Source organism: Trachurus japonicus, chromosome 17, assembly GCF_045865225.1.
Source record: "Trachurus japonicus isolate A0001 chromosome 17, Traja_1.0".
NCBI lineage: Eukaryota > Metazoa > Chordata > Actinopteri > Carangiformes > Carangidae > Trachurus > Trachurus japonicus.
This window is the reverse complement of record NC_140923.1, coordinates 35,858,438-35,883,655: the sequence shown is the minus strand read 5'-3', so window position 1 is coordinate 35,883,655 and position 25,218 is coordinate 35,858,438. Positions and strand designations below refer to the sequence as shown.

The window sequence follows — 25,218 nt, the reverse complement described above, 5'->3', positions numbered from 1 at the left end:
TTCTTTTTCAAGGAAAAGGGCAGTCAAATGTCATACAAGCACAGATGACAGAAACTGACTGAAGGCTATCAGTCATGGAATGGAAATACACAGGCAGAATACAAACAAAATATTTTTGGCAGTTTTATTAGGATGTAATTTGAAAATAATTTTCATGTTAAATATACATTCATAAATGGTAAATAGTAAGTTCTCTTGAAATTGCTAATATATTACCTTTTAAAGATGACCAATATATAATTTACACAAGTGAATAACATAAGAAGTATGAGGAACCAAGGCCTAGATATAAAATGCATAACCTCAACCAACAGCAGTCAGAACATTTATCTTTGTTATGAGATTTTACACAAATACAAATGAAAGAACTTAAAATATTTAGGGAACACAGGCTTTTATTTGGAAGACATTTACCTAACATGTTGCTCATGGGTGTTAAACAGTCATAACTTTTCATTACATGACCAAGAGGCACTAAAACTAATGTGCAACTTATGGTAAACCGACTGGCTTTAATGTCAACGCAACCTACACTAACTCCCATCTCCTACCGGGTCTACAGTTACGGTGAATTACGAGTAAACGTCAGACTCACTGCCACTTTGACAGTAAATCCATCACATTCAATTGGGAAATATGTGTACAGACATCTTGCTTATCTACAGAAGTGCTTTCCTGTTTACTGTGGAAGCCCAGCTCCTGTTTGCACACACACAGGCTCCGATTCTGGTCCACTAGCGGCTTCGTTGCTGGCCGACACAGAGAAACAGTAGGCCGAGCTGGGGCTCAGATCAGTAAGAATTATACTCTCCCCATACACTGTTAGTTCCTCAGGGTTACTGGATCTGTCCTGCTTTTTGATCACCAGGTTGTAGTGGGACGCGGCTTCCACTTGAGACCACTCAACAAAAATAACAGTCGACATTGCTTGTGTGACATGTAGCAGAGGGGCGGAGAGGCCTCCTGTTGGGGGAAAACAAACCAGAGCTGTGAATTAGGTCCCAGCTGATTTCTGGGTTGTTGTTCCTGTAAATGTGGGCTCAGTTGAGATAGCATGCAAGGTAAAGTTTCATAAATATACTCACCATTCTGCAGTTCACTGAGATCTCTCCTCCTTCGTCCTTGTGGTATCACTAAAGAGAAAAAGCTCACATTATTTAGTTTGTTTAAAAAAAAACCCCCACAGTAAATCCCATCCTTCAACACACAACACAAGTTTCCTACCGTTCGTGATACTCTTGGCTTCACTTTCCCCGGCTGTGTTACTGGCTGTGATCACCAGGTCACTGGAGGTGATGTTGGACAGAGAGCAGGAGAGCCCTGCCACTCTGCATAGCTGAGCCGTTGGTGTGACGCTGTTGTCGTACACAGTGTACGCGGTGGCAAACACTGAGGCGTTCCATGAGATCGTGGCAAAAGAGCTGTTACCACTGTACAAGACTGTCGGTGGTGGACAAGGAGCTGTAATGGGGAGAGTAAAACTGTTTAAAACATCTAATCTGAAGATGTGCTTATAAAAGGCACATTTAGTCACTTTAACCTAAAAAACCACATTGTCTAATGAGCATCAGCATGAGGATAACTGTAAGCTATGTGTTCAGCTACTTCATATTTTTACTTTTATTTGTACCAAGTCAGACTGCAACACCAATCTTTACATAAAAATCAGATTAAAATAAATATTTTATTGCGCACTGGTATAGATAAAGCTATCCAGACTGATTTACAGAAACATCTTTAGATGCAATATTTACTGGGATTTTGCTGTAATAACACAATAAAATGTCTCATGTAAAAATGTATACTGGGACCTGAGTCTTGACCTTCACTAATTTCCGATTTCCTGTGCTGATGTTCTCGCACAGGTGTAACTAATAATGTTAATCATGGTCTCAGCCATTAGTCAATATTAGCTGCAGCTGTGTGTACGTCTGTGGCTGACAGACACCCTCATTCAGTCTTCAATGGTGAGATCTACCTGTTGTTCCAGTGAGTGGCACAGACGGGTCACTGGTACCAGCACCGTTCCTGCTCTGCACCGTGCCATTGTAGGATGAACTGCAGGGGAGGGGAATCTCAAAGTACGTCTTGTTCGTCCAATAGGAGGAGATCTCGAACAGCGCCTCGCCGTCGCCCAGCAGACTTCCTGTTAACAGCAGCTTGTACTCGGTGTCCACGCAGGAGATCTGTGTCCAGTTGAAACGCATCACCTGGATCTCCATCTTCATTGGCAGGATTTGCACCTCTACAGCATCTGGAGGACAGGGAGCTAAAGGAGACAGAGATGATGATTTAATGTATTACTCCAATTTGAGCAGAAACATCAACTTGATGATTGTTTTGAGAAGTAAAACGCAGCTCGTATACCTGCTCCCCTTTCCACTGGGTCGCTGAAGGAGCTGTTGCATGTACCGTCTGAGGCCTGGACGGAGAAATTGTAAACAGTTCCACAATCAAGACCCTCGATTGTGCAGGTGGGACTTGTGCTGTGACAGTACAGCATGTCTCCGTTTCCAGACTGGGCGCAGCCATAGTAGTCTACGGCGTTGTCTCTGGGCATCCATGACAGCTGTGCAGACTGATTATTACAGTGGAACATAACTGAGAGCCCAGCCGGCTGGCAAGGACCTGGGTGGAAAAATACAGAATTATTATAGTCATAATGGTTCTCCTGTATGTAAATATGTTAATATTCGTTGTCTTTTTGTCAGACAAATACCTGTAATCAGTGTTGCACTTTGACTGGCATTGCTGGAGCAGTTTTCATGGCTAGCAGTGACGACCACTGTATACTGCTGGTCACAGTGGAGCTCTGACACACTGCAGTTACTGGAAGAGGTGTTGCAAGTATGCACGTGTCCATCTACACCCATAGCGACGACATGGTAGCTTTCAGCCACAGGAGAGGGAGTCCAGGACACCAGCGCACTGTGGTCCTCACAGGAGCTGTTCACCATCACGTTCATGGGTGGACAGGGCTCTGAGAACAGGAGATAAATCTGTATTATTAAAAATAATCCAGCATAAACTACTAAAGCAGATCTACACAATGCAGGTGTCTTATTGAATATTAAAAGGTGAAATATGTTTTGTAATGTACCCATGCTAACTCTGTAGGGAGGACTTCTCATGCTGCTGCACTGGTCTGATGAAGTGGCTACGATGATGGTATAATAGAGGTTACATTGCGCTCCATACAGGTAGCAGCTGGTGCCCGTGTTATTGCAGGACAGGTAGGTGTGATCGCTAGCCTCTGCCGTGGCAGTGTATACTGTGTTTCCACTGCTGCCCTCCATCAGTTCCCACACGACGAGGATGGAGGAAGTGTGGCACTGAGGGAAGGCGGTGATGGCAGAGAGGGTGCAGGGGGCTGCGGGGAAAGACACAGATTTCATTATAGAACATTTGCACTAATGAAAAATGGCTTATTTCTCTCACTAAGACTGAGATTTGTTACCTGTCTCCAAGTCGATGGTGGCACTTGGCTGACTCTCACACTGGCTGTTCTTGGCGGTAACGCTGAAGTTATAAAGCACACCACAGGCCAAGTCTTCCACCTCGCATGTAGTGTTGCTATAAGTGGTACAGTTGGCGGTATAGTCCTCTCCACCTACAGCCGACACCGTGTAGCAGTCCGCCCCCGGAGCAGCGTCCCATGATATCCAGGCCGAATTGGTCACACAGTCAAGTCTGCCTGTGATTCCCAGAGGCTGGCAGGGAGCTAAAGAGCAGATAGAAAAGTTAAACTGGCGATCGGGTGGATGGTATTTATGTCAAGATGGAAGACTTTTAACGTTATCATACCCGACATGATGCTGTGGGTTTCACTGTGCTGGCTGCGGCAGTCGCCCCTGACGGAGGTGACCTGAGCGGTTAATGTTTTCCCGCAGGTCACATTGCTGATGGCACATGTTGTGTCGGTGGTGTTACATGACTCCACGATTCCTCCATTTTCTGCCATTACCGACACCAGGAAGTGGTCGGCTTCTCTGATGGCCTCCCAAGAAATTGTCAGGTTGTTCGAGGAACAGCTGAAGTGGGCACTCACGTTGTGGGGTGGGCAGGGAGCTGGAAGTAAGAAGGTAAGACTCGAGCTATCATTTACAAGTTTATATACTTTATATATACTTTATTTACAGGATAGCCCCTTGAGATGTGCCATCTCATTTTCGAGGGGGTCCATGTTATCAACGGAAATACAATCATACTTAGTACATTATAATATACAAAGAAAGTAAGCAGAACAAACAACAAACAAACAAACAAAAAAGAGAACAGACACATGATACAATATAAAGACACAGACGCCCATTCACACACACTCACACACTACAATGCTCTATCGATCCTGAATCCCCCCATACAACACTCCAGTAAAAAAAAAAATAAATAAATAGATGAACTAAAATAAATACAGTAGTTGATTTGATTAGTTACACTTCATGTCAAAGGGGCCTTACATCACAGACAGGAGCAGGGTGTTTGAAGGTAGGTAAACAAAGCTGATTTAAAAAGATGTAGAGAGGATATGGACCTAATTGAACCAGGGAGATTATTCCAGTCAGCAGGGGCTTTGTATTTGAATGCACGTCGACCAGATTCTTTATTGATTCTAGGGGTAAAAAAGAAAAGTTGACCAGTATGCCTAAGGTTATATTGTGAACTGAAGGGAATCAAATATTGTTTCAAATATAGAGGGAAATTGAAGTAGTTGCACTTGAAAATAAATAATAACCAGTGCTTATGCCTTCTGGACTTGGTTGATGTTTTTGTTTGTTTATGTTGGTGTTTATTACACTACAGTATAAGTATATGTGTGTTGATGCTGTTTCTCTCACCTGAGTTTAGCATCTGTGCCTGGCTGGGGATACTGGAGCAGCTGTCGTCCATGGCAACTACCTCCAACATGTAGCGAGTGCCACAAGTGAGGTTGCCAAGGCTACAGCTGAGGTCAGGGCTCTGGCAGCTGATGTTGCTATGACTACTGCGGGCTGTAACCAAGTACTGTAAAGCCCCACGGCTTGAAGGCCAAGACACAACAGCAGTGTCGTTGGCACAGTCCATCAGCACTGAGACGTTAGCGGGAGCACATGGCACTGCAGGGTCAGAGGAACACACACCGGGAGAAGAGGGAGAACAAACACCAAGTTGATGTTCAGTGATTCAGCTCAACATTTATGTGTAGTGGTATATGAGTGATTTAGATCAGGGGTCTCCAACAGGTGGTCTGTGAGCTACTAGAAGCTCACCTCCCTTGTTTAGACCAGCTAACTGACAATGGATGCAGTGTGGATGCACAGGTCAACACAATGTCACTCAGTAACGGCTGTTTAATGCTCACCTGACTGCAGGCTGGTGGTTTCATTGGAGACGGCGCTGCACTGTTGGTTGGAAGCTGTGACGGACACGGAGAAGTTGTACCCACAGGTCAGGACTGGGATGCTGCACTGATTCGAGTCAGACATGCACATTTCTGACATGCCCGTGTCGGTCTGTGTGGTGACGGTGTAGTAGTCTGACCCGTTGCTGGCCTGCCATGTGACCATGACAATGCCAGACAGGCAGTCCTGCATGGTAGTGATTCCTGAAGGTGGACACGGCCCTGGAGAAAAGACATGCACCTGAACTTTGAGCTTTGCTGCACTATTACATCCTGATACTTTTGTTTTAAGATTAACAAATCTTACATATGACACTTGGATTAACATAAAAGGTGTTAAACTTACATGTCTCCACAGAAACCGATGCACTGGAGCTGCCGGTACAGTGCTGGCCGTACGGCGTGACTGCGAGGCTGTAGTTCTGTCCACAGCTACATTCAGAGAAGTAGGCTGTGGTGGCATTAGTGGTGAGCCCTGTGGTTTGGTTTCCTGCTTCAGCTGACACCATGTACGTCTGAGTCCCGTTGCTTGCATCCCAGCTCAGAGAAACCATGCTCATGATGCAGTCCACAGAGGCAACCAAGTTCTGGGGCACACAGGGATCTGGAAGAAAGAAAGAAGACGAGTGTGTTTTTGATTTCATTAATTCTGCACATTTGTTTTTTATTCAGTCACATGTTCAATTCATGGGTCTGTAAATTAGTTTCACTACTACTTACTAGAAAATAGGAGTGTCCTTTATTCTACAGATGTTGAATTATATGGTTACTTGAAGACAAATGTTGACAATTTAACACTATTTTCTCTGTTGTATCAAATTAAGTAGTCGGATAAAAAAGTAGCATGTAATTGATCAAAATGAATCACTGTCATTAAGTTATGCAGCACTTCTGTGTGGAAACGTTGTGTAACATACTCATGTGGATGATGGAGCTGTTGCTGGGCAGGCTGGTGCAGTTGTCATCCTTCGCTCTCACTACGACAGTGTAGTCCTCCCCACAGTGCAGGTCGTTCCAGGTGCAAGAGGTGGTGTTGGTGAGACACGGGTGGGTGTGCCCGTCAAGGCCAGTTGCTATGGCAACATATGTTTCAGCGCCATCGCTGGGCCCCCAGCTGACAGATCCCATGTTAAACTCACACTGCACATAGGTCCTCACATCCCAGGGGATACATGGAGCTGTGGAGAGAGAAGAGGTGTTAACAAACACACACATAGTGAGAAACAACAACAAGAATAACACGGTACAAATACAAAATCATACAGGTTTTGAAGAAGGCAGGGCTGCTGTGGAGGCTGTCACACTCGCTGCCCCGTCCTTGCACGGTAACATTATAGTCTTGTCCACATGGCAGAGTGGCTGATAGAAGGGTCTGGGTTGTGTTGTACATCTCCACATATCCAAGGCTCCCAGTGGCTGTAATCATGTAATTCACAACACCGCTTGCTTGGTGCCAGGAGATCTGGACCTCCTCACTCTCACAGAGGGCCTGAGCAGAAATAATCACAGGCTGGCAAGGCTCTGAGCAGAGGAGCAAGAGAAGAAAAAAAGAGAGTAAAAAAATATTACAGAGGCAGAAGTACTCTCATATTAAATATAAACATTTAAACGTACAGAATTAGTTTATTGACTTAATCCATTGTTAGTTTACTATTAGTTTGGTTTGCTTGAGTAGCAGACTATCCAATTATCAATTTATGTAAGTGAACAATCTTTTTTCACAACATTTCCAAACATTTGATGGTTCCAGCTTCTCAAATGTGAGGACCTGCTTCCTTTTTCTTGTTTTCAGTTTTAGTACAGTGCAATCTTTGTATATATATATAGTGTAGTATTTGGACTGCTGGTCAAATGAAAAGACAATGAAAGTTGCTTGAAGACTTAACATCTACAAAACAAATCATAATCTAATTTATCAATGAGAGAAACAATAATTGTCAATTTCAACCTTGATGTACTGTATGTAAAATGTTATGCTATAACTCATTGAAAAGATGAATGCATAATGTTGTTATCAATACTATGTACTAGAAATATCAAAAGTAAATCTTAATGTTTCAAGTAAAAATGTATCAAAGTGGAGTAGACATTACATTCCCTTTTGAAATGAAGTGAAGCAGGAGCATTAAGGTAAAAACACAATTTCTTAAGCAGTATCTCAAACCTGCACTTGTGTAAGTTCAGTTCAGTTCAGTTCAGAAAACTTTATTATCCCCCGAGGGGGCAATTTGTTATGCGACAGGCAGAGCAACACCAAAACACAAACCTGTGGACTTGCACTACATATTATAAAGTACCTGTTTGGATGGACACAGAGCTACTGGCCTGGCTGTAGCAGCCTTGGCTGTGAGCTGTGACTGTAAAGTTGTACATCTCTCCACAGACCAGACTGGGGAACTGACAAGTGGAGTCTGTAGAGTTACACATCTTCGCCCCGCCTCCTGATGCCATGATGGCCGTCACTATGTACAGTTCAACATCAGACCGCCTCTCCCAGGACAGGACCGCAGTGCGGGAACCACACTGCAGGTCGACAGCCACGTGCTGAGGCGGACAAGGACCTGAGGAGAGGTGTGGAACGATCACGGTCAAATAAAACCCAGATGAACAACTGTCTTTAATTCAGAGTAGACCAACTGTAAGCAAACGACTCACGTGTGGTGAGGTTGGCGTGCATCGGTGCCGTGAGGCTGCACTGCTGGTTGCTGGCAGTGAGGCTCAGGTTGTAGGTCTCCCCACAAGTCAAACCTGTCACATTACATCTGTTGTGCTGAGTTGTACACAGAGTCTGAAGACTCCCACTGACTATGGATGTCAGGGAAAAGTTCGCTTGGCCGTAAGTAGAATTCCAGGAGACGACGGCAGCACCGTCAGAGTGACAGCTGACTTCCACCTCTACCTCCCTGGGCAGGCACGGAGCTGAGGAAACAGGATGAGTATGTTTATGAATGGATACAAAAAATAAATAATAAAGGACGTGTGCACTGAGTATGTCATCACCTGATATAAGAGACCGCACTGTGCTGTGGGAGCTGTTGTATTCCAATCCCAGGGCCTTTACCCAGACACTGTACACTGTACCACACATCAGTCCTGAGACAGTACATTGTGTGTCTGTGGCACTGGCAACGCAGGATGTATAGTGGTCATTTTGGTTGTCAAAGTAGGCAACGTAGCCCATGGCCAGGTCGCTCTGCTCCCAGGAAACCGTTGAGGTAAGCTGTTCACACGCCATACTGGTCTGAATGTTGTTGGGTGGACAGGGCTCTGAATCAAGGGATAACAAACACATTTATGTAAAAAGGAAACACCACATTTAAAGGATTTAGTCATTTCACATGGACTCCCAGCCACACACCTGTCATGAGGCGATAGGGTTCAGAGGTCACAGTGTTGTTGCAGGCCAGGTTTTGTGCCATTACAGTGACATTGTAGATCTGACTACACTGCAGGCCATTCAGGAAGCAGCTGTTGTTGGTTGTGTTACAGGTGACCCTCCAGCCCTGGTCAGTCACAGCCTCAACAGAGTAGGAGCTGGCACCACTCGCTGCATCCCACATCACCTGTGCAGTGCTCACATTGTAGTGGACAGAGAGGTTTGTGGGGACACAGGGCTCTGGAAGGAGAGAGGGTTGACACAGAAGTAGTGAGATTGATTGAGATGAAAAAATAAAATGTGAACAACAATGAACCTGATATGAAGCTCAGTATACCCCCACACAACACAACAGCTGGACAGATGATGAGTGAACACACTCTACCTGTGGTGAGGTATCCCGCCATTCGAGCAGTGCTATTGCAGGTCTCTCCTATAGCCGTCACAGTGACGTTGTATTCCTCCCCACACTGCAGAGAGCTCAGCTCACAGTTGGTGTGGTTGGTGGAGCAGCTGGCAGCGTGGCCTGATGAAGCTGTGAGCTCAGCAACATAGGACGAGGCTCCAACACTGAGCTGCCAAGAAAGGAGAGCAGCATGGAGCTCACAGTCCATAATGGCTTCGATGCTGCTTGGCTGGCACGGCGCTGTGGGATTATAAAGGATTATTTATTGTACATTATTTATGATTATTTATGTGTTGTGTTCCTTTTAATACCTTTAAATCAATTTTAGAGGCTAAAAGAAAATTAATTAGTTAAAACATTTTCTACTCTACCATGGCAGCCGAGCAGCCAAGCAGGTGGCTTGCTTGGACCGCTGTCAGAAGTGCATTAAAGCAGAAGTAAGCGATATTTTTGTGTTAATATTAAATAGTTATATCTTCCGACAGCAATCACTTACATAGAGTGTTTGGACAGAAACACGGGTCTGTCATTCACTCTGCTCTGAGCCGAGGAGAAAACTTTTCTCGTATCCTACAAGTTTTATCCAATGAGGAGAGAGAACGGCATGCAGGGCTGTGTGTGCAGCCAAGGGATGCGCGTGAATGTGGTGACGTAGGGATGAGGACTGTTATGGTGCGTTCAGGGCAGCCCGTAACTCGTGTTTTTCCGACCTGTGAAGTTGTACCAGTTCGATCTGGTACGAGTTCACCGGTCGGAAGTTACGAGTGGCCGTTATAGTGACTTTCACAGGTAAAACAGGTCGGAAAAACACGAGTGGGTTGCCTGAAACGCTACAAAGTCGTAAGTTGTGACTTGAAGCTGTAATTTACGGTTTCAAAAGCCTGCCTGGAACGCAGCATTAGCCAAAACGACCGGATCGCTTACTTCTGCTTTAACTTACAGAATTGTCTGAAACTTCATCACCTTTTTTCTTTAGATAGCTTTAAGAACTTACTATTAAGTGTTCTGCAGTCTGTATGTAATTGTGAACTATGATTTGATTTGCATTGTGTAAATTTATGTTGTTTTGTAATCAGGGCGTCATTGGAAAAGAGAGCTCGCTCTCAATTGACCTTTCTTGAATAAATAAAGGTGAAAGAAAGAAAGAAAGGTGTCTGTGCATATAAAGTAGATGTAATGTTAAGTGTTTCTTTACCTGATGTAAGAGACACCACCATGCTGTCAGAGCTGTTGTACTGCCATCCCAGGGCCTTAACCCAGACACGGTAAACTGTGCCGCACATCAGACCTGAGACAGTACACTGGGTGTCCGTGCTAGTGCAGGAAGTGTTGTCGCCATTTTGGTTGTCAAAGTAGGCGACATAGCCTACAGAGTAGTTGCTCTGCTCCCAGGACACTGTCGCAGTAAGATGTTCACATCCCATATTGGCCATGACATTGGTGGGTGGACATGGTTCTGAATGAAGGGAAAACACACATGTAAATACGTCCATGGTTACACAGACCTGTACACACACACACACACACACACACACCCTTCATAATCAGGTAGCTAACCTGTCATGAGGTGATGGGTTTCAGAGGTCAAACTGTCACAGGCCAGGTTATGCGCCGTCACGGTGATGTTGTACATCTGACTACACTGCAAGCCATTCAGGAAGCAGCTGTTGTTGTTGTTGTTGTTGTTGTTGTTGGTGTTACAGGTGACTGTGGAGCCCTGGTCAGTCACAGCCTCAACAGAGTAGGAGCTGGCACCACTCGCTGCATCCCACATCACCTGTGCAGTGCTCACATTGTAGTGGACAGAGAGGTTTGTGGGAACACAGGGCTCTGGGTTGGAAAAAATGATTCATTTACATCTTGTAGTAAAATGACCCAATAACTGTGCACAGTTTATAATATGTTATATTCACCTGTGGTGAGCATGGTTGGGGCAGTAGCAGGTCCAGGACAGCCTGCGTGCATTGCCTCCACAACAACAGTGTACTCCTGTCCACAGACCAGGCTACTGAGGATACAAGATGACCCCATCTCACTGCAGGAGGAGTTGTATCCATTAGCAGAGGTCGCCTGGACACTGTAGGCTGTGACCGAGGCTGCGCTACTCCAGCTGACCAGAGCATTATGTGTGGTACAATTCAGGGTAGTTGACACATTGGTGGGCGGACATGGGGCTGGAGAAAGAGAGAGGTGCAGCTGAGAAAGGGAGGCCAATAACAATAGACTCAAATAAAAATACATTAAAGAAGTAGTTATAGAATTGATAAATATGACAAGAAATACTACTTTCACAGTGGTTCTGGTTCTGTCCAAATCTCAGAAAGTCTCTGTACCTTTGAAACCACGTTCATTTGTCCCTTGGCTCCAGCAGGCACGGCCCCCTACCCAATAAATAGTCTGCCACATAACCCCCATGTGGTGGTTTTCCCCTTTGTTAATCTAAGAGACCCAGTTGCTAGTGGTAGCTTCATATTTAGCATACACACACATGAACGTGTTATTGTATTATTGTTGGTAGTGTTGTCATTCTAGCTATTTCAGAAATGGTTATTTAAAATGAGCTTTTTGAGTTTACCGGTCATCTTCTCTGTGGGAGTGCTTATCTCGCTCATGCACACATTGGTGTATCCCATCACAGTGAAAGTGTAGCGTTGACCACAGCTCAGGTCCAGGAAGGAGCAGCTGCTCTCAGTGGAGTCACAGGTGGAGTTAACACCTGAAGAAGAAGTGGCTTTAACGGTGTAGTTCTGTGTTGTGCTGCTCTGGCTCCACCTCACTGTCATGACGTTGCTGGTACAGTTCTGGTCAACAGCGGTGTTCTCCGGTTTACAGGGGGCTGCAGGAGGTTGAAAAGAGATTACATTTTTATCATTGAACATAATATTGTTACGTTAATTTCATAATGATTTGGGAAAGTGAAAAGCTGCGCTCACCAGACTGAACCTTGTAGTCAGAGCCAGCGATGATGCTGCAGTGGATGGAGGAGGAGGTGACAGCCACCTCATAGACTTTGCCACACTGCAGATCCTGAATGCAGCAGGAGTCGGAGGTGGAGTTACAGGAGGCTCTGTGACCATCGGTGCTGATGGCCCAGGCGGTGTATTCGTCGGAGCCTGCAGTCTGTGTCCAAGTCACATTCATCTTATTTGTGTTGCAATCTACCTCTGCTATGACATCTTCTGGGAGACATGGAGCTGTGAAGGAAAGTTCAATCACAGATAACAACATATTATGTGCTGCGAGTATGAGTAGGCTACAGATAGGCCTACATTGTAAGCCTGTATGTGGGATAGGCCTGGTATAAGTTTGGGGGTAATTTCTCACCAGAGTCAAAATGAATATCAGCATGTTTAGTGCTGTTACAGCTCTCCGTAGAAGCCACCAGCGTAGCTGAGTATGAGCGGCCACAGTCAAGCCTTACAGCACAGGAGGTGTCATTGGAGGAGCAGGACGCCACATGGCCGTGTTCTCCCGTCACCTCCACAGTGTAGAAACCTGCTCCGACGCTCTCAGCCCAGGAGAAGTTCCCTCTATTTGTCCCACAGTCCACACGGGCAGTGAAGTTGGTGGGCTGGCAGGGGGCTGAAAGCAGAGGAAAAGTGAACTTTAATGTGTGTTGATTTTAGGTTGTGATTTTTTTTTTTGCAGCAGCAGCAGCAGCTGTTGCCATAGAAACACATTCTACCTGTGCTTATTTCTATGGGTGGGCTGTAGCTGCTGCGGCAGTTTCCATCATATGATGCCATGCGGAAAGCGTATCTCTGTCCACACAACAGGTTGGTCAAAGTGTGTGAAGTGTTAGAGGTGGTGATCACTGAAGGAGGGAGAGAGCCGCCTATCATCTCAGTTTGTAAAGTGTAGGAGGCCCCGGACACAAAACTCTGGTCCCATGTGAGCGTCAGGGTGTTGGTGTCACAGCTGACCTGGCCCGTTAAGTTAGTGGACGGACAGAGAGCTGGGATGACAGAAAAGGAGGTTAAAAATAATTCCTTGTAATGTAAATGTCAATAGAATAGGAACGTCGTATCAAAAAAAACCTAAACAACTCACTGCAGTTAGTTTCCTCTCACCTGTTCTCAGCACCACGGCTGAGCTCGGCTCGCTCCAGCAGCCCCTGTCCACAGTTACTACAGTCACAGTGTAGGTTTCCCCACAGTGGAGGTCAGTGAAATTGCATGAGTTTGAATAATTTGAGTTGCAAGTATGGGTGTGTCCATCATCGGCAGTTGCTGTTGCTATGTACATTTCAGCTCCTGTTACTGGAGACCAAGAGACAATGCTGTCCTCACAAGCTGGAGAGACAGTGACGTTACTGGGAGCACAAAGACCTGGAGAAAAGGGGGAGATCAATCGCTTTAGTATTTTTTCCTGAACAGAGTTGTAGGAGTAAGACTTTGGCCATTGAGTCTCTCTGCACCTGCTCTAAAGCTGTACGCTGCACTTGGGTTTCCTCTGCATGTCACAGAGTATGGTGTGACTGTGATGTTGTAGGTTTCACCACAGTGAATGTCTGGGACTTCACAGCTGGTGGTGTTGGTGTGGCAGTGGTGTGTGTGTCCATCCCGGCCCGTCGCTGTCACATTGTATCCGACAGCGCTGTGACCTCCTGCCCACATCACCAGGGCTGAGTGATTTGAACACATCAACGTGGCGCTCACATTATGAGGGGCACATGGGACTAGGAAGGAGAAAAGAAAAGAGTGAGTGGCAATGAAGTTAGAAACAAAAAAGGCATTAACTGACACGGCCTATTATTGGAGTAGTAGTAGGGCCTACACAATAGCCTAGAGTTGTATTTTGGGCTTATTATGAAGCTGAAGTCAGCAGCCAGTTTGCATCCCTGATCTTTGTTTTGATTTTAGCATGCTCGTGCGTGTGCTCGTGCGTGTGCATGTGCGTTGGCCCCGCCCACACAGACAAAGGTCACAGCCTCCAGGTGAAAGCTCCTTCCAGACTGTCGTCCACTGAAAATACGTGTTTTCATCTAAAAGGGCCCTTGACATAGAAAGAAACAAGAACAATACGAAGTTGTTTTTACTGTGTCAGTCCAACTGTGGAGGTCTGGACACTAAGGACCCCGGAGCTGCTGGGACTTCAGCTTGAGTCTGCGGATGTCGAGTAACTTAGGCTATGTGTAAGTGCTTTGAAGGCTTCGTAACTTTACATGCTTGTTTGAATTAGGAGGCCACAGTAGGCATTATGAACTATGTTACCCAAACTGTGAGTGTATTCGGCAAATGTTGCTCTCTCTTCTTTTTTTTTGTGCTGTCTCAAACTAGCTTGCTGCCGCCACCGTTTCCATGGAGCATTTCATGGCAAGGCTAGCAATGACTTTAGTTGAACCTTCTAGTGATGATCGCTTACAAATCATTGAATACAAACAAAAGTGTAATTTAAAAAAAAGAAAAGAAAAAAATTGAAGAGTCTGCTGGATTAAACAAACAAACAAACAAACAAAAATGCTTCCAATGCCATACTATGCTAAGCTAGCTGGCTGCTGACTGCTGGGTGTTTATTTCTTCTGTCAATCAATTTTCGCATCTGACTCTTGGCATGAAACACACATATTTTCCAAAATATCAGACCTTTAAAGCAAAAGTAAGCGGAATGTTTGTGTTAATATAAGTCTTAAATAGTTATATCTTCCGACGCAAGAGTGTTTGGTTTGCTTTAACACCAACATATAACAAAAAATTATTAGGCTATGTATTAGCAGTGTATAAGTGGGACAATTACCTGTTTCGAGGTATGGACCCACACTTGAAAGACTGTTGCACTGCGCCCCCTGAGCCTGGACTGTTACATTGAGATCCAAGCCACAGGGAAGATTTTTGAGCACACAACTATTGTTGTATTGTGTACTTGAAGTATAACAGCTATCCACATGCCCCTCTCCTGCTATCTGAGCCATGTAGCTGAGGCTTCCCACAGAGTGGGTCCAGTTGAACCCTACTGTGTTGGTGTCACATGCGTAGTGCATCCATGTGATAACTGGAGAGCATGGGGCTGAAACAAAAGCAGAGGACACACGGTATAAAGACAAGGTGAAAGAAGCAAGAGATGACATTTACACGTGTATTCAACCATACACACACTCACCCGTAGTGATGTTGGTGCTGGGTCCAGGTGCACTGTCACACTGGCTTCCTTGTGCAATGATTGTGGCTGTGTAGGTTTCACTACACAGGAGATCTGTTAGGGTGCATGTAGCAGTGGCTGAACTGCACGAAGCCTTGTGGCCACTTGTGGCTGTCGCGTTAACTATGTAACCTGTTGCATCAACCATCGGGTTCCATGACAGCGAGGAAGAGTTGGTACCACAGATCTGGGTGGTGTTGTGGATCGAGGGAGAGCAAGGAGCTAAGAGGGAAACAGGAAGGGGAATAGGATTAGTAGGGTTTATCATAGATGTTTTAGCTGTCTTTAAGTACATATACATCTAATTAAATCCACAGGGCTCTGTGCTAAGGCACTATTGTTATCCCACAGGTTTCTTATTATTATTATTCATCTTACATACCAGATTTCGCTTCGCTATTGGTCTTACAGTGAGCAGGTCTGTTCACCTAGTCATAAGTCACATACACTACATCGTGGATTTGATTCCCATGTTAACAGAGATTACACCTCAGCAGCACCCTCAAATTTCTCTTTGTACTTCTTAGTTATTCATTTATTTAAAGGGATAGTTCACCCAAAATTCAAATTTCACTCATTATCTACTCACCCTCATGTCGACTAAGGGCTGGGAGAAGTTTCAGAGTCCTCCGTGCCTTCTCTGAGTTACAGCGGGGCTCCGTGCAGCACTGCATGTCCATATGACGGTTGAGAACGGGGCTAACTTTTCTTCGTCCAAAAAGACACACCAAAAAACATCCAAATACCTCCATAGTGCTCGTCTGTAATGTCCCTCTTGAGTGCGCGATTTGCACTGACGCTGGCGCAAATCGCACGAGATTTGGACGGACCAGGAAGAGCAGTGCTGGGAGCTTCCACTACAAACAAGCTTAAAATACAGACTTATTTAATTTTTTTCAGAACAATGTCATTTCATGTTGGAGCTTCAATACAAGAGGGACATTACAGACGAGCACTATGGAGGTATTTGGATGTTTTTTGGTGTGTCTTTTTGGACGAAGAAAAGTGAGCCCCGTTCTCAACCGTCATATGGACATGCAGTGCTGCGCCGAGACCCCCTGTAACTCAGAGAAGGCACGGAGGACTCTGAAACTTCTCCCAGCCCTTAGTCGACATGAGGGTGAGTAGATAATGAATTTGAATTTTGGGTGAACTATCCCTTTAATCTATCCAGCTCTCCTGTCTCCTACCTGTCATCAGGACTGCACTGGTGCTTCCAGTGCTGTTGCAAGTGGCATCCCCAGCTACTACAGTCAGGTTGTAAACCTTTCCGCACTGAAGCTGGTTTAGCTGACAGTAAGTCATGTTGCTCCTGCAGGAAATAAAATTCTCAGAGCCGCTCTCCTGAGCGACCACTGTGTAACTCATGGCCCCGGCAGCTGCAACCCAGGACACTGTGGCTGTGTCTGAGCCACAGTGGAGGTTGCTGGTCACATTGACAGGATCACATGGCCCTAGTGGAAGAGGTAGAGAGGAGTTATGTGTCACATTATGTGTTATAAGTCAGTAAAATCTTTTTCGGATACATCAAATGTACAAAAATATGTAAACACAACCTGTTGTTAGAGCGGTTTGACTGGGGGCGCTGGTGCACTGGCTGTCCTGGGATACTACTGTGATGTAGTACTGACTCGCACACTGCAGACCGGGGACAGAGCATGTGAGGTTGGATGAGGAGCAGACGTCAGAGAAGCCATCAGAAGCCACCGTCGTGGTGTAGGCGGTAGCACCAAGAGAGGCGTGCCAGGAGGCCAGAAGAGAGTTCGTGCCACATTCTGTCATTGCCGTCAAGCCCTGAGGGGGGCACGGTGCTGGAGGAAGATACCACAGCATGAAATAACAACAAAATACAGTCGACAAAATTATCTTTTTACCATCAACACTTTTATTACCTGTTTGAATGGTCTGTGGGGAACTATATGGTCCGCAGCAGCTGCCAGAGGAAGCTTTGACGGAGACATTATAAGTCCATCCACACTGAAGACCGGTCAGATTACAGCTGGCACTGTACGTGTTGCAGGTCACTGAACTCATGTTTCCAGTGGCTGACATGGCTTTCACAGTGTAGTTTAAGGGTTCAGGAGACGGGATCCAGCTGACCATCAGGTCATTGTTGCCACATAACAGGTTTGTACTGACGTTCTGTGGAGCGCAGGGAACTAACAAGGACATAACACAAAATTAATTGTTCCATCTTAATTGAAAGTGAATGCAAACAAAATCAATACATTAAGTCTCCTTGCACTTTTTGAAAAGTGAATAAATGTTTCCCAATGAAAACTGCAGTACTGTAAGGAAAAATGTGATGTTTTGGAAATACATCTTTGTTTTCTTACAGAGAGACAGTGTAATCCACACAAAAACCAGAACTGTGAAAAGATGCATTGTGGTTTTGTTGGGACGTAGTTTGAGGAACTACATCAAATGTGGCCCCTGTACCTTGGCCTTGTCTGAAGGGAGCGCTGTAGTTGCTGACACAGGTACCATCGGTGGCGGCCACATGAATATCGTACGCCTGGCCGCAGATGAGGTCACTCAGAGTGTAGTTAGGGCTGGGGCTGCTGAAGGCGAGGATCTGTCCACTGGTGGTGGCTGTCACGTTGTAACTCACCGCATTTGCACTGGGGGCCCAGGACACTCGAGCGAGGCCATCGCTACAAACCAGTTGGCTGGACACATTAGAGGGAATACATGGCTCTGGAGAGGGAATCAAAATAAACATACTTACATACTGAATTACATGATCATGACAAACACCAGTAATGACATCAGTGGTGGTGTTACCTGTCTCTAGAAAGACGGTGCTGCTCAGTTGACCTGTACAATTGTCATCAGCTCCTGAAACACCAATGGTGTAAACCTCCCCACACTGGAGTGCGGGGAGGCTGCAGGAGGCGCCATTGGTCGAACACTCTGATCTGCGACCTCCGCTGCTCGTAGCGACAGCTGTGTAGTAGTTGGCGCTGTCACTGAGCACCCACGACACCGGAACAGGCTCTGGACCACATTTGTGCACAGCTGTGACGTTGGTGGGAGGACACGGCACTGCGGGGATATAGACGGGAGAAGTTTGAGGATGTGTTCAAGAGTCTGTGTCCTTATTGATGATAAATCTGCATTTCTCACATGTTTGCACCGTGACCTCTGCACTCGGCAGACTGAAGCACGTCCCAGTGACGGAGAAAACGATCACCCTGTAGGAGCTTCCGCACAGCAGCCCTCCCGTGGTGCACTGTGTCTCCGTGGAGTTACAGTGCAGAGGCTGGCCCATTCCTCTGGAGATCATGGTGGTGTAGTTCTCCGCGGGAGCAGAGATGTTCCAGGTGACCGTCAGCTCTCCGGTAACGCAGGCCACACTGGCTCTCACATCCTCAGGACCACACGGCACTTTAGAGAGAGGGGGACAGACACATATGTCATTCAAAGTTTTGGCCCATCAATTTTCCTGAGAGGAACTTGTTTGCTGCACCACTTTCGAATTTGCTACCTGAGTCCATGCTGATAGGGGTCGAGGTGGAGGGACAGTAGCCGTCATAATAGGTGACGATGACGTTGTATCTCCTCCCGCAGGGCAGAGAGGTGATTTTACAGTTTCTGACTGTGTCGCTGGTGCAGTTGAGTTGAGCTCCACTTTGATCCTCTATAGTGGCTGTGTAGAGGCCTGTGGGCTGATGGTTCTGCCACACTATCAGAGCATGGTTGGCGTCACAGTCTCTGAATGCTTCGATGTTTGTTGGAGGACAAGGTGCTGGAGAGGAAGCAAAGAAATCGGGCGAAAATCCAAAATTAAATGTGTTTATTTTCTTCATAAACAAACATACAGAGGACAGGACCAGACAAAACAACAAAACCGCACAACAACAACAACAAGCTGGGAATAGCAACGCAAAAACCCAAACAGAAAGATCAGTTCTGGGTAAATGTGACAGACATTATGCAGCATAGAGTGAAATACAGTGGGCGCTAAACAAAGAGAAAAATGAAAAAACAGAAATAAATGATACAGTTTTTTATACAAATGTTCTTGTCAGTATAGCAGAACATTTACATAGTCAAGAAATTGTTTCCATATTCCTTCAAAGGCATTACTGTAGTTTTGGAGTGCAGAAGACAAGAGGTATGTATTCCATTATTGTCCTGTGCCATCCCAACACTGAGGGGGCCTTATCTGTGATCCAGTGCTTAAAGGAATGGTTCAACATTTTGGCAAATTGGCCCATTGCCATAATCCCTATAGTTTGGGTTTGTTACCTTTAATTGTTGGTGCAAGCTATTTTATATTCTCCACCGTCTCTATATTTTAGAACGGTGGAGCAGAGCCGCGAGCTGCTCAGAGCTACACTACGAAGGCTAATGGGATTTCTTGATTTCCCTCATCAAACTCATCAAATACACAATCCAACAACTCCAAAACGCTCTGGTGGACAAGTTGTGACCTGCACATTCACCACGCTATGAGATAATAACAGAACGTTACGAGACAGTTGTTTACGAGTTGTTTTCAAGGCAAATGCAGAGGCTGCTTGCCGAAAAACTGCCTCCGATGGGAACGCACATCAGTGGTTTTGCATGAATTTACCTAAAAAACAACTCCGTCTTGGAACGTTTTGTTATTATCTCATAGCGTGGTGAATGTGCAGGTCCCAACTTGTCCACCAGAGCGTTTTGGAGTTGTAGGATTGTGTATTTGATGAGTTTGATGAGGGAAACCAAGAAAATTCATTATCAAAATGTTGAACTATCCCTTTAAGAATATTTTTCCTGGCACAAAATGTAGATTACCCCTTTAAAAAAAAAAAATGGAATGCATGTTTGTAAAGATAAGGGGGATAAACAATTAGTTCTCAGTTGGTGCCAAAATGCTTTTTCATGATATGACGTTCATGTAATCCAAGTGTGTGACCTACCTGTCATAAAGGTGACCTCCTCGCTGGCGGTGCTGTTGCATTTCAGATTGGTGCCAATAACGCTGGTAGTGTAATTCCTTCCACAATTTAGACCTTCAATCAAGCAGTCGGTGCCCATTGAATTGCAGCTGTGCGTATTTCCATCGGCATCCCGAGCGGTGGCGATGTAGAACACAGATCCCGCTCTTGTGACCCAGTTGACCATTGCAGAGTCTTGGCTGCAATTGGCCGATGCTGAGATATTGATGGGCGTGCAGGGAACTGAAGAGAGTGGAAAAAGTTTGTTTGTGAGACCAGTCTTTTACTAAACAACTGAATGTTCATGTTTTCACAGCATGAGGACCATAAGTAATATCCTACAGTTGTCTCACAGAGCTCTCAGAACATACCGGTCTGAGCCACCTCTCCCAGCACCCGGTTAGTGGTGCATCTGTCATTGGAGGCAACGATCCACACACTGAGGTGTTCACCACACGGCACACCGGCGACTGCGCAGCTGTTGGAGGACGAGGTGCAGTTGTACGTTTCTCCTGTGTTTCCCTGTGCCTCTACAGTGTAGGAGAGAGCTCCGGCTGCAGAGTCCCAGGTTGTGATCAGCATATCAGGGTGACAGTCAGCTGCTGTCTTCACATTTGTAGGTAGACAAGGAGCTGGATAAAAGAAAGAAGTAGAAGTGCGTCATGCTCCTTTCTCTTACTTTATCTCCTCCTTCCGTGGATTTAGATCAGTGTAATCAAAACAAATCAAGGTGTACTCACAGGTTCGGACAAACTCAGGCTCGCTGGGCTCGCTGTTGCATTCAGAGCTGACAGAGTACACGCTGTATGTGTAGTACTGGCCGCAGCCTGTATTAGTGAAGTAACAGGTGTTGTCCACCGTCCTGCACTCTGTCACTTTCCCAGTGCTGTCCACCGCTTTGGCCACGTAGTAGAAGGTGTTGTTTGTGGGCTGCCAGCTAAAGACGATGGCGTTGCTGGCACAATCATGACGCGTCTGCAGATCAGCTGGAGCACAAGGGACTGGACAGAGAAGAGAAGAAAGGATCAGACAGAGGTCCACAACAAATGAGAAATTAAATACAAAGTTGTGGACTGGAAATTCCCCAAACCTTGGCTACGTGAGGAGTGGAGTTGATACGAATTGGTGAACTTTGTAAAATGCTATAGTTGTTCAAGAGGTGGATACTTAGAGCAGATCCAACAATAGCAGTTTAGCAGTTTTTCCTTTAGACAATACCTGTCTAAAGGACCAGAGACCCGACTCCTTGTGTGTGTGCATACGAGACACTACCACTTCTCAGGGCGGACTGTTTGGGTGTGTGTGTGTGTGTGTTGTGTCTCCTTCACCTTTTTACTTTCCACACTGATACTATAGCTGACCTTTGGGATTATTCCCCGATTTCAATAGACTGTAAAGGCCTTTAGATTGACTGGTGTTGGATGGCAGGTCTTGGTGACTAATGAGAGGGTGTGTTTCACCGCTGTGCACAGAAAAAGAGCATTGGACACCATGGGAGGAACCTTAACGGCTTCCCAGAGGACAGACTTATGGGGAAGGTTAGAGATGAAGAGCTTAGTGTATGTCCAGAAATGTGAGTCAGTGTGTGTGTGACAATAAGTTATGCAATGAGAAAGTGTATATACATGCACGTGGGAAACGTATAGAGACAGGTGATGAGTGCGCAGACAATACAAGCATTGAAAAAGTGAGACAGGCCAATGCAAAGCCACGTTTGTCGTTTCCACGCGAGCAGGTGCTCCGCTCACCTGTCTCGAACAGGGAGGAGATGTTGGACGTGCTCTCACAGTCGTCAGAGATGGCTGTGACTTGGACCTGGTACTTCTCCCCACATTTGAGCATGGTGATCTGACAGCTAGAGGAGTCTGAGGTGCAGTTAAGGGATGCGCCTGTGCCATCGACAGCTGTGGCCCTGTACAGGTTGGCCCCAAACACCAAATCCCAAGTCACTGTCACCATGCCGGCGGAGCAGCTGTAGTCCACAGAGATTGACGTCACCGGGTTTATGGCTGAAGGAAAAGAATTTGAAAAATACTGAATAGTTGTTTATGTTAATTGTAATGTAATGACAAACAGAAGAATATATACGTACTGTACCTGTTCATGCATAGGATGTATACATCATTAAGTATTAAATAACAATACCCTCTATATTTTATCACCTCCATCAGGGCCTGTGTGTGTGGCCTCGTAAAATGAGGATTTAAAAGCCGACAATGCAACAAAACACCAGGGATAATGTGAGCCTACAGTATCAATCCCTTCTATTGCTAAAATACTCACTTGAGGTAGTGTGTGAAACATTAGAGGCCTCCCCAGGCACCAGGAAGACATTGACTGACGATACTCCCACTGTGTAGGTGGAGCAGGGCTCCAGATTACTGATATCCATGGTCGTTGCTGAAGTGTTCCTGATGACCGGGGCATTGTCGGGGTTGTCGTTGTCGCTCACGGCCACTTGATAAAGCAGGACTTTGCTCACAGAGTTCCAGGTCACTCGGGCCGTGCTCTTTCCCGTCGCTACAAGGGCCACTCCGGTCGGTGGCTGCACCACTTCCAAGAAAAAATACAGATGTTACTCTCCTCATTTTTAGAAAAATCGCCACCTTTGTTGCAATTAAGTTGTTTCAGATATCTGAATCATTGTCAACTAAGCCAGCATCTTATGTGCACTTACATGTCGTGATTGTCCTGATATTACTTTGGGCACCCCTCCCAGCGCTGTTGGAGGAGTGAATGTAACAGTTGTACGTTGTGGAGGGTGTCAGGCCGTCCACTCGTCCACTCAGGGTTGTGAATGTCTGGTTGTATTTCCTTGTGGGACGGCTGAACAGCTCCTCCACAAACAAGATGTAACTGTCTGCCCCTATGACGCTGGACCACTCAAACTGTATAGATGTACTTGATATAGCTCTTGAAAAGGTGATCTGAGATGTGGCGGGCACTGTGGGAATGTAAGATAAGGAATTATAAAATGAAATTAATAAAAGGAAAAAAAGAATTCTTCTAAGTATATATAAATATATATATATTTTTTTTTATGACGTTACCTGTAATGGTTATTTCAACGTCCGTGCACACAACAGTATAATACTCAAAGACCTTCAGTGACACCTGATAGACATGTCCAGGTCTTAACCCCTGAATCAGCCTCTGTGTGCTGGGGGCTGACTGCATCACCACCACTGGGGCGATACTGGTTGAGTTCACAACTCTCAGCTCCAGTAAAACTGAGGTTCCAGTGTCCATGCTCCAAACCACCTTGAGTGTTGATGCTGAAGAAGATGTCACTGACACAATATCACATCCTGAAAAAAAGAAAAAAAAAACCCACTTTGATTTTAATTAATCAACTTCCCTATCCATTAACGAGAAAAGCAACACTTTGTAAAGTACTTGTAAAAGCTGTGTAAAATCTGTGTGAAATTATATTGTGCAGTGTATGATACATTTGATCTTACTTCTAAATGAAAGACAGAATATTCTCTGTTATTATCCATAAATGTGAACTATAATTCATTTCCATGCTTAGATTGCAAGCACCATACATGAACAGAGTTTGGGTTCAGATCACTTTTGTTTGGCAAGTGTTGGTCATATTTTTACCATAAATAATAATTTGAACCCACAAAACAGACATCAGTTCATTTGATAGTATGAACTATTTTTGGCCCCACTATGTATGACATGTGAGGTGGTGGCCCTCTTGTGGTGAAGAGGTGTCTAGCTGCTATTATCATCATTAACAAGTCATTGTTAATCATAATAGGAACAACTCTTCCAGTTCCCAACAATATGTCTGGGTGGTGAACACACAAAACGTGAAGCACTCAAAATTATGAAATAACTTATTTTCACATAGTCGTCCAGCAAAGATGCTTCTCATCAGGAGAGTTTACGCTTCATTGCCATTCACCGGATAAAGTGTGAGAATAATTAACGACTACCGGATGCTTTTACTTCTTTTTTTGCTCATGGTTTTATTTTAATCTGTTAGCTTTGTTTAAATCAAAATTTTTACACCGTATTTTGTATCCGTAGTGGATTTCAGTGAATGTTTATTTTATTATTATTATTACATTTTGAGGCCAGTTTTGGTCAAAGTCCCATTCATGCATAGTTCAGACACAGGTGACAATATCATTTTACACATCTGCAAACATAAAGCTGTAAATTGATCAACTTGAAGAACATGAAATGCTAATTTGAGCAAGCTTTTGGATTTATACTGTATTGCTGAAAAAACTGTGCCTCAATTGCCTTATTAGTGATGGACAAAAAAAGTATGTCAAATCTAGTTAGCTTCAAACCACTTTGCTTTTCACATGAACTGCTATCAGTCAGAGCACTCACCTGTAGCAAAAACATGTGGCATCTAAAAAGAAGAGAGAGGGAGAGGAGTAAATTAACTATGAACTATTAAATAGCATTTAAATTCTGAAATAGCATAGGATACAATAAAATGTATAATTACCTGTATGACAGACAAAATAATGACTGATGGGTAAAACATCCACATCTTATCCATTGTTAAAGTCAAAGCTTCAGTATTTTACATCCATATGCGGCCTCTGCACTCAGGAGTTCATCTGAAATCTTTACATGATGAGTGCTGTAGATCAACTCCGTGGGAACCAATCAGGATCCATCCTAAATGAGGACAGGCCTGTGGGCGCTCTGTCATCATGAGAAGGAAACAAAGTATGTGACTTGTTAGGTGGAGGCGGGGGCGCTTTCACTTCCCCACCCCAGGTACAGTCAAACTGCTCCTCAAGTTCCCGCAATATTTAAGTTTGAATAACTTTGCAGCTTGTGTCTGCCCTGGCCAATTTAGCTCTGAGGATTAAAAAAAACATGAGCTGTGACACTGATTTCTGTATAAATATCTAATTCTCGTTAATTATTCTCCCTTCGTTTTACAGGAACAGGATTGGCCTGCTATGGAGTAACATGATCTCCTTTGTATGACATACTGAAAAGTGAACTGACCCAT

General features: G+C 45.0%; 1 protein-coding gene across 1 annotated transcript; it reads right to left on the bottom strand.

The window, feature by feature from the left end:
• Positions 1-110: 110 nt before the first annotated feature.
• LOC146971266 (uncharacterized) lies at positions 111-25,218 on the bottom strand. Its single transcript, XM_085805971.1, has 45 exons — positions 25,215-25,218; positions 23,276-23,533; positions 22,903-23,169; positions 22,509-22,778; positions 21,974-22,234; positions 20,966-21,226; positions 20,597-20,857; positions 20,208-20,468; positions 18,788-19,048; positions 18,427-18,687; positions 18,085-18,345; positions 17,740-17,997; positions 17,193-17,459; positions 16,857-17,111; positions 16,491-16,754; positions 15,262-15,522; positions 14,899-15,168; positions 13,580-13,840; positions 13,233-13,490; positions 12,848-13,117; positions 12,487-12,744; positions 12,096-12,356; positions 11,738-11,998; positions 11,076-11,336; positions 10,720-10,992; positions 10,358-10,618; positions 9,142-9,402; positions 8,739-8,996; positions 8,381-8,647; positions 8,036-8,299; positions 7,678-7,941; positions 6,644-6,901; positions 6,298-6,558; positions 5,727-5,984; positions 5,342-5,602; positions 4,839-5,096; positions 3,805-4,068; positions 3,458-3,721; positions 3,101-3,370; positions 2,720-2,980; positions 2,368-2,628; positions 1,979-2,269; positions 1,225-1,461; positions 1,086-1,133; positions 111-963 (listed from the first exon to the last, which is right to left on the bottom strand). Exons 1-45 carry the CDS (start codon positions 25,216-25,218, stop codon positions 680-682), a joined length of 11,355 nt encoding a protein of 3,784 aa, XP_085662097.1. The 3' UTR covers positions 111-679.

Bases quoted from the DNA above. Each gene is read 5' to 3' on its own strand.
- LOC146971266 (XM_085805971.1), bottom strand. The intron at 15,523-16,490 runs GTAGGAGACAGG...TTTCCCTCTTAG, and splicing joins CAGTGCAGTCCTGATGACAG to CTCCTTGCTCTCCCTCGATC. The intron at 12,745-12,847 runs GTAGAATGTGTT...CTCTGCTTTCAG, and splicing joins ACCCATAGAAATAAGCACAG to CCCCCTGCCAGCCCACCAAC.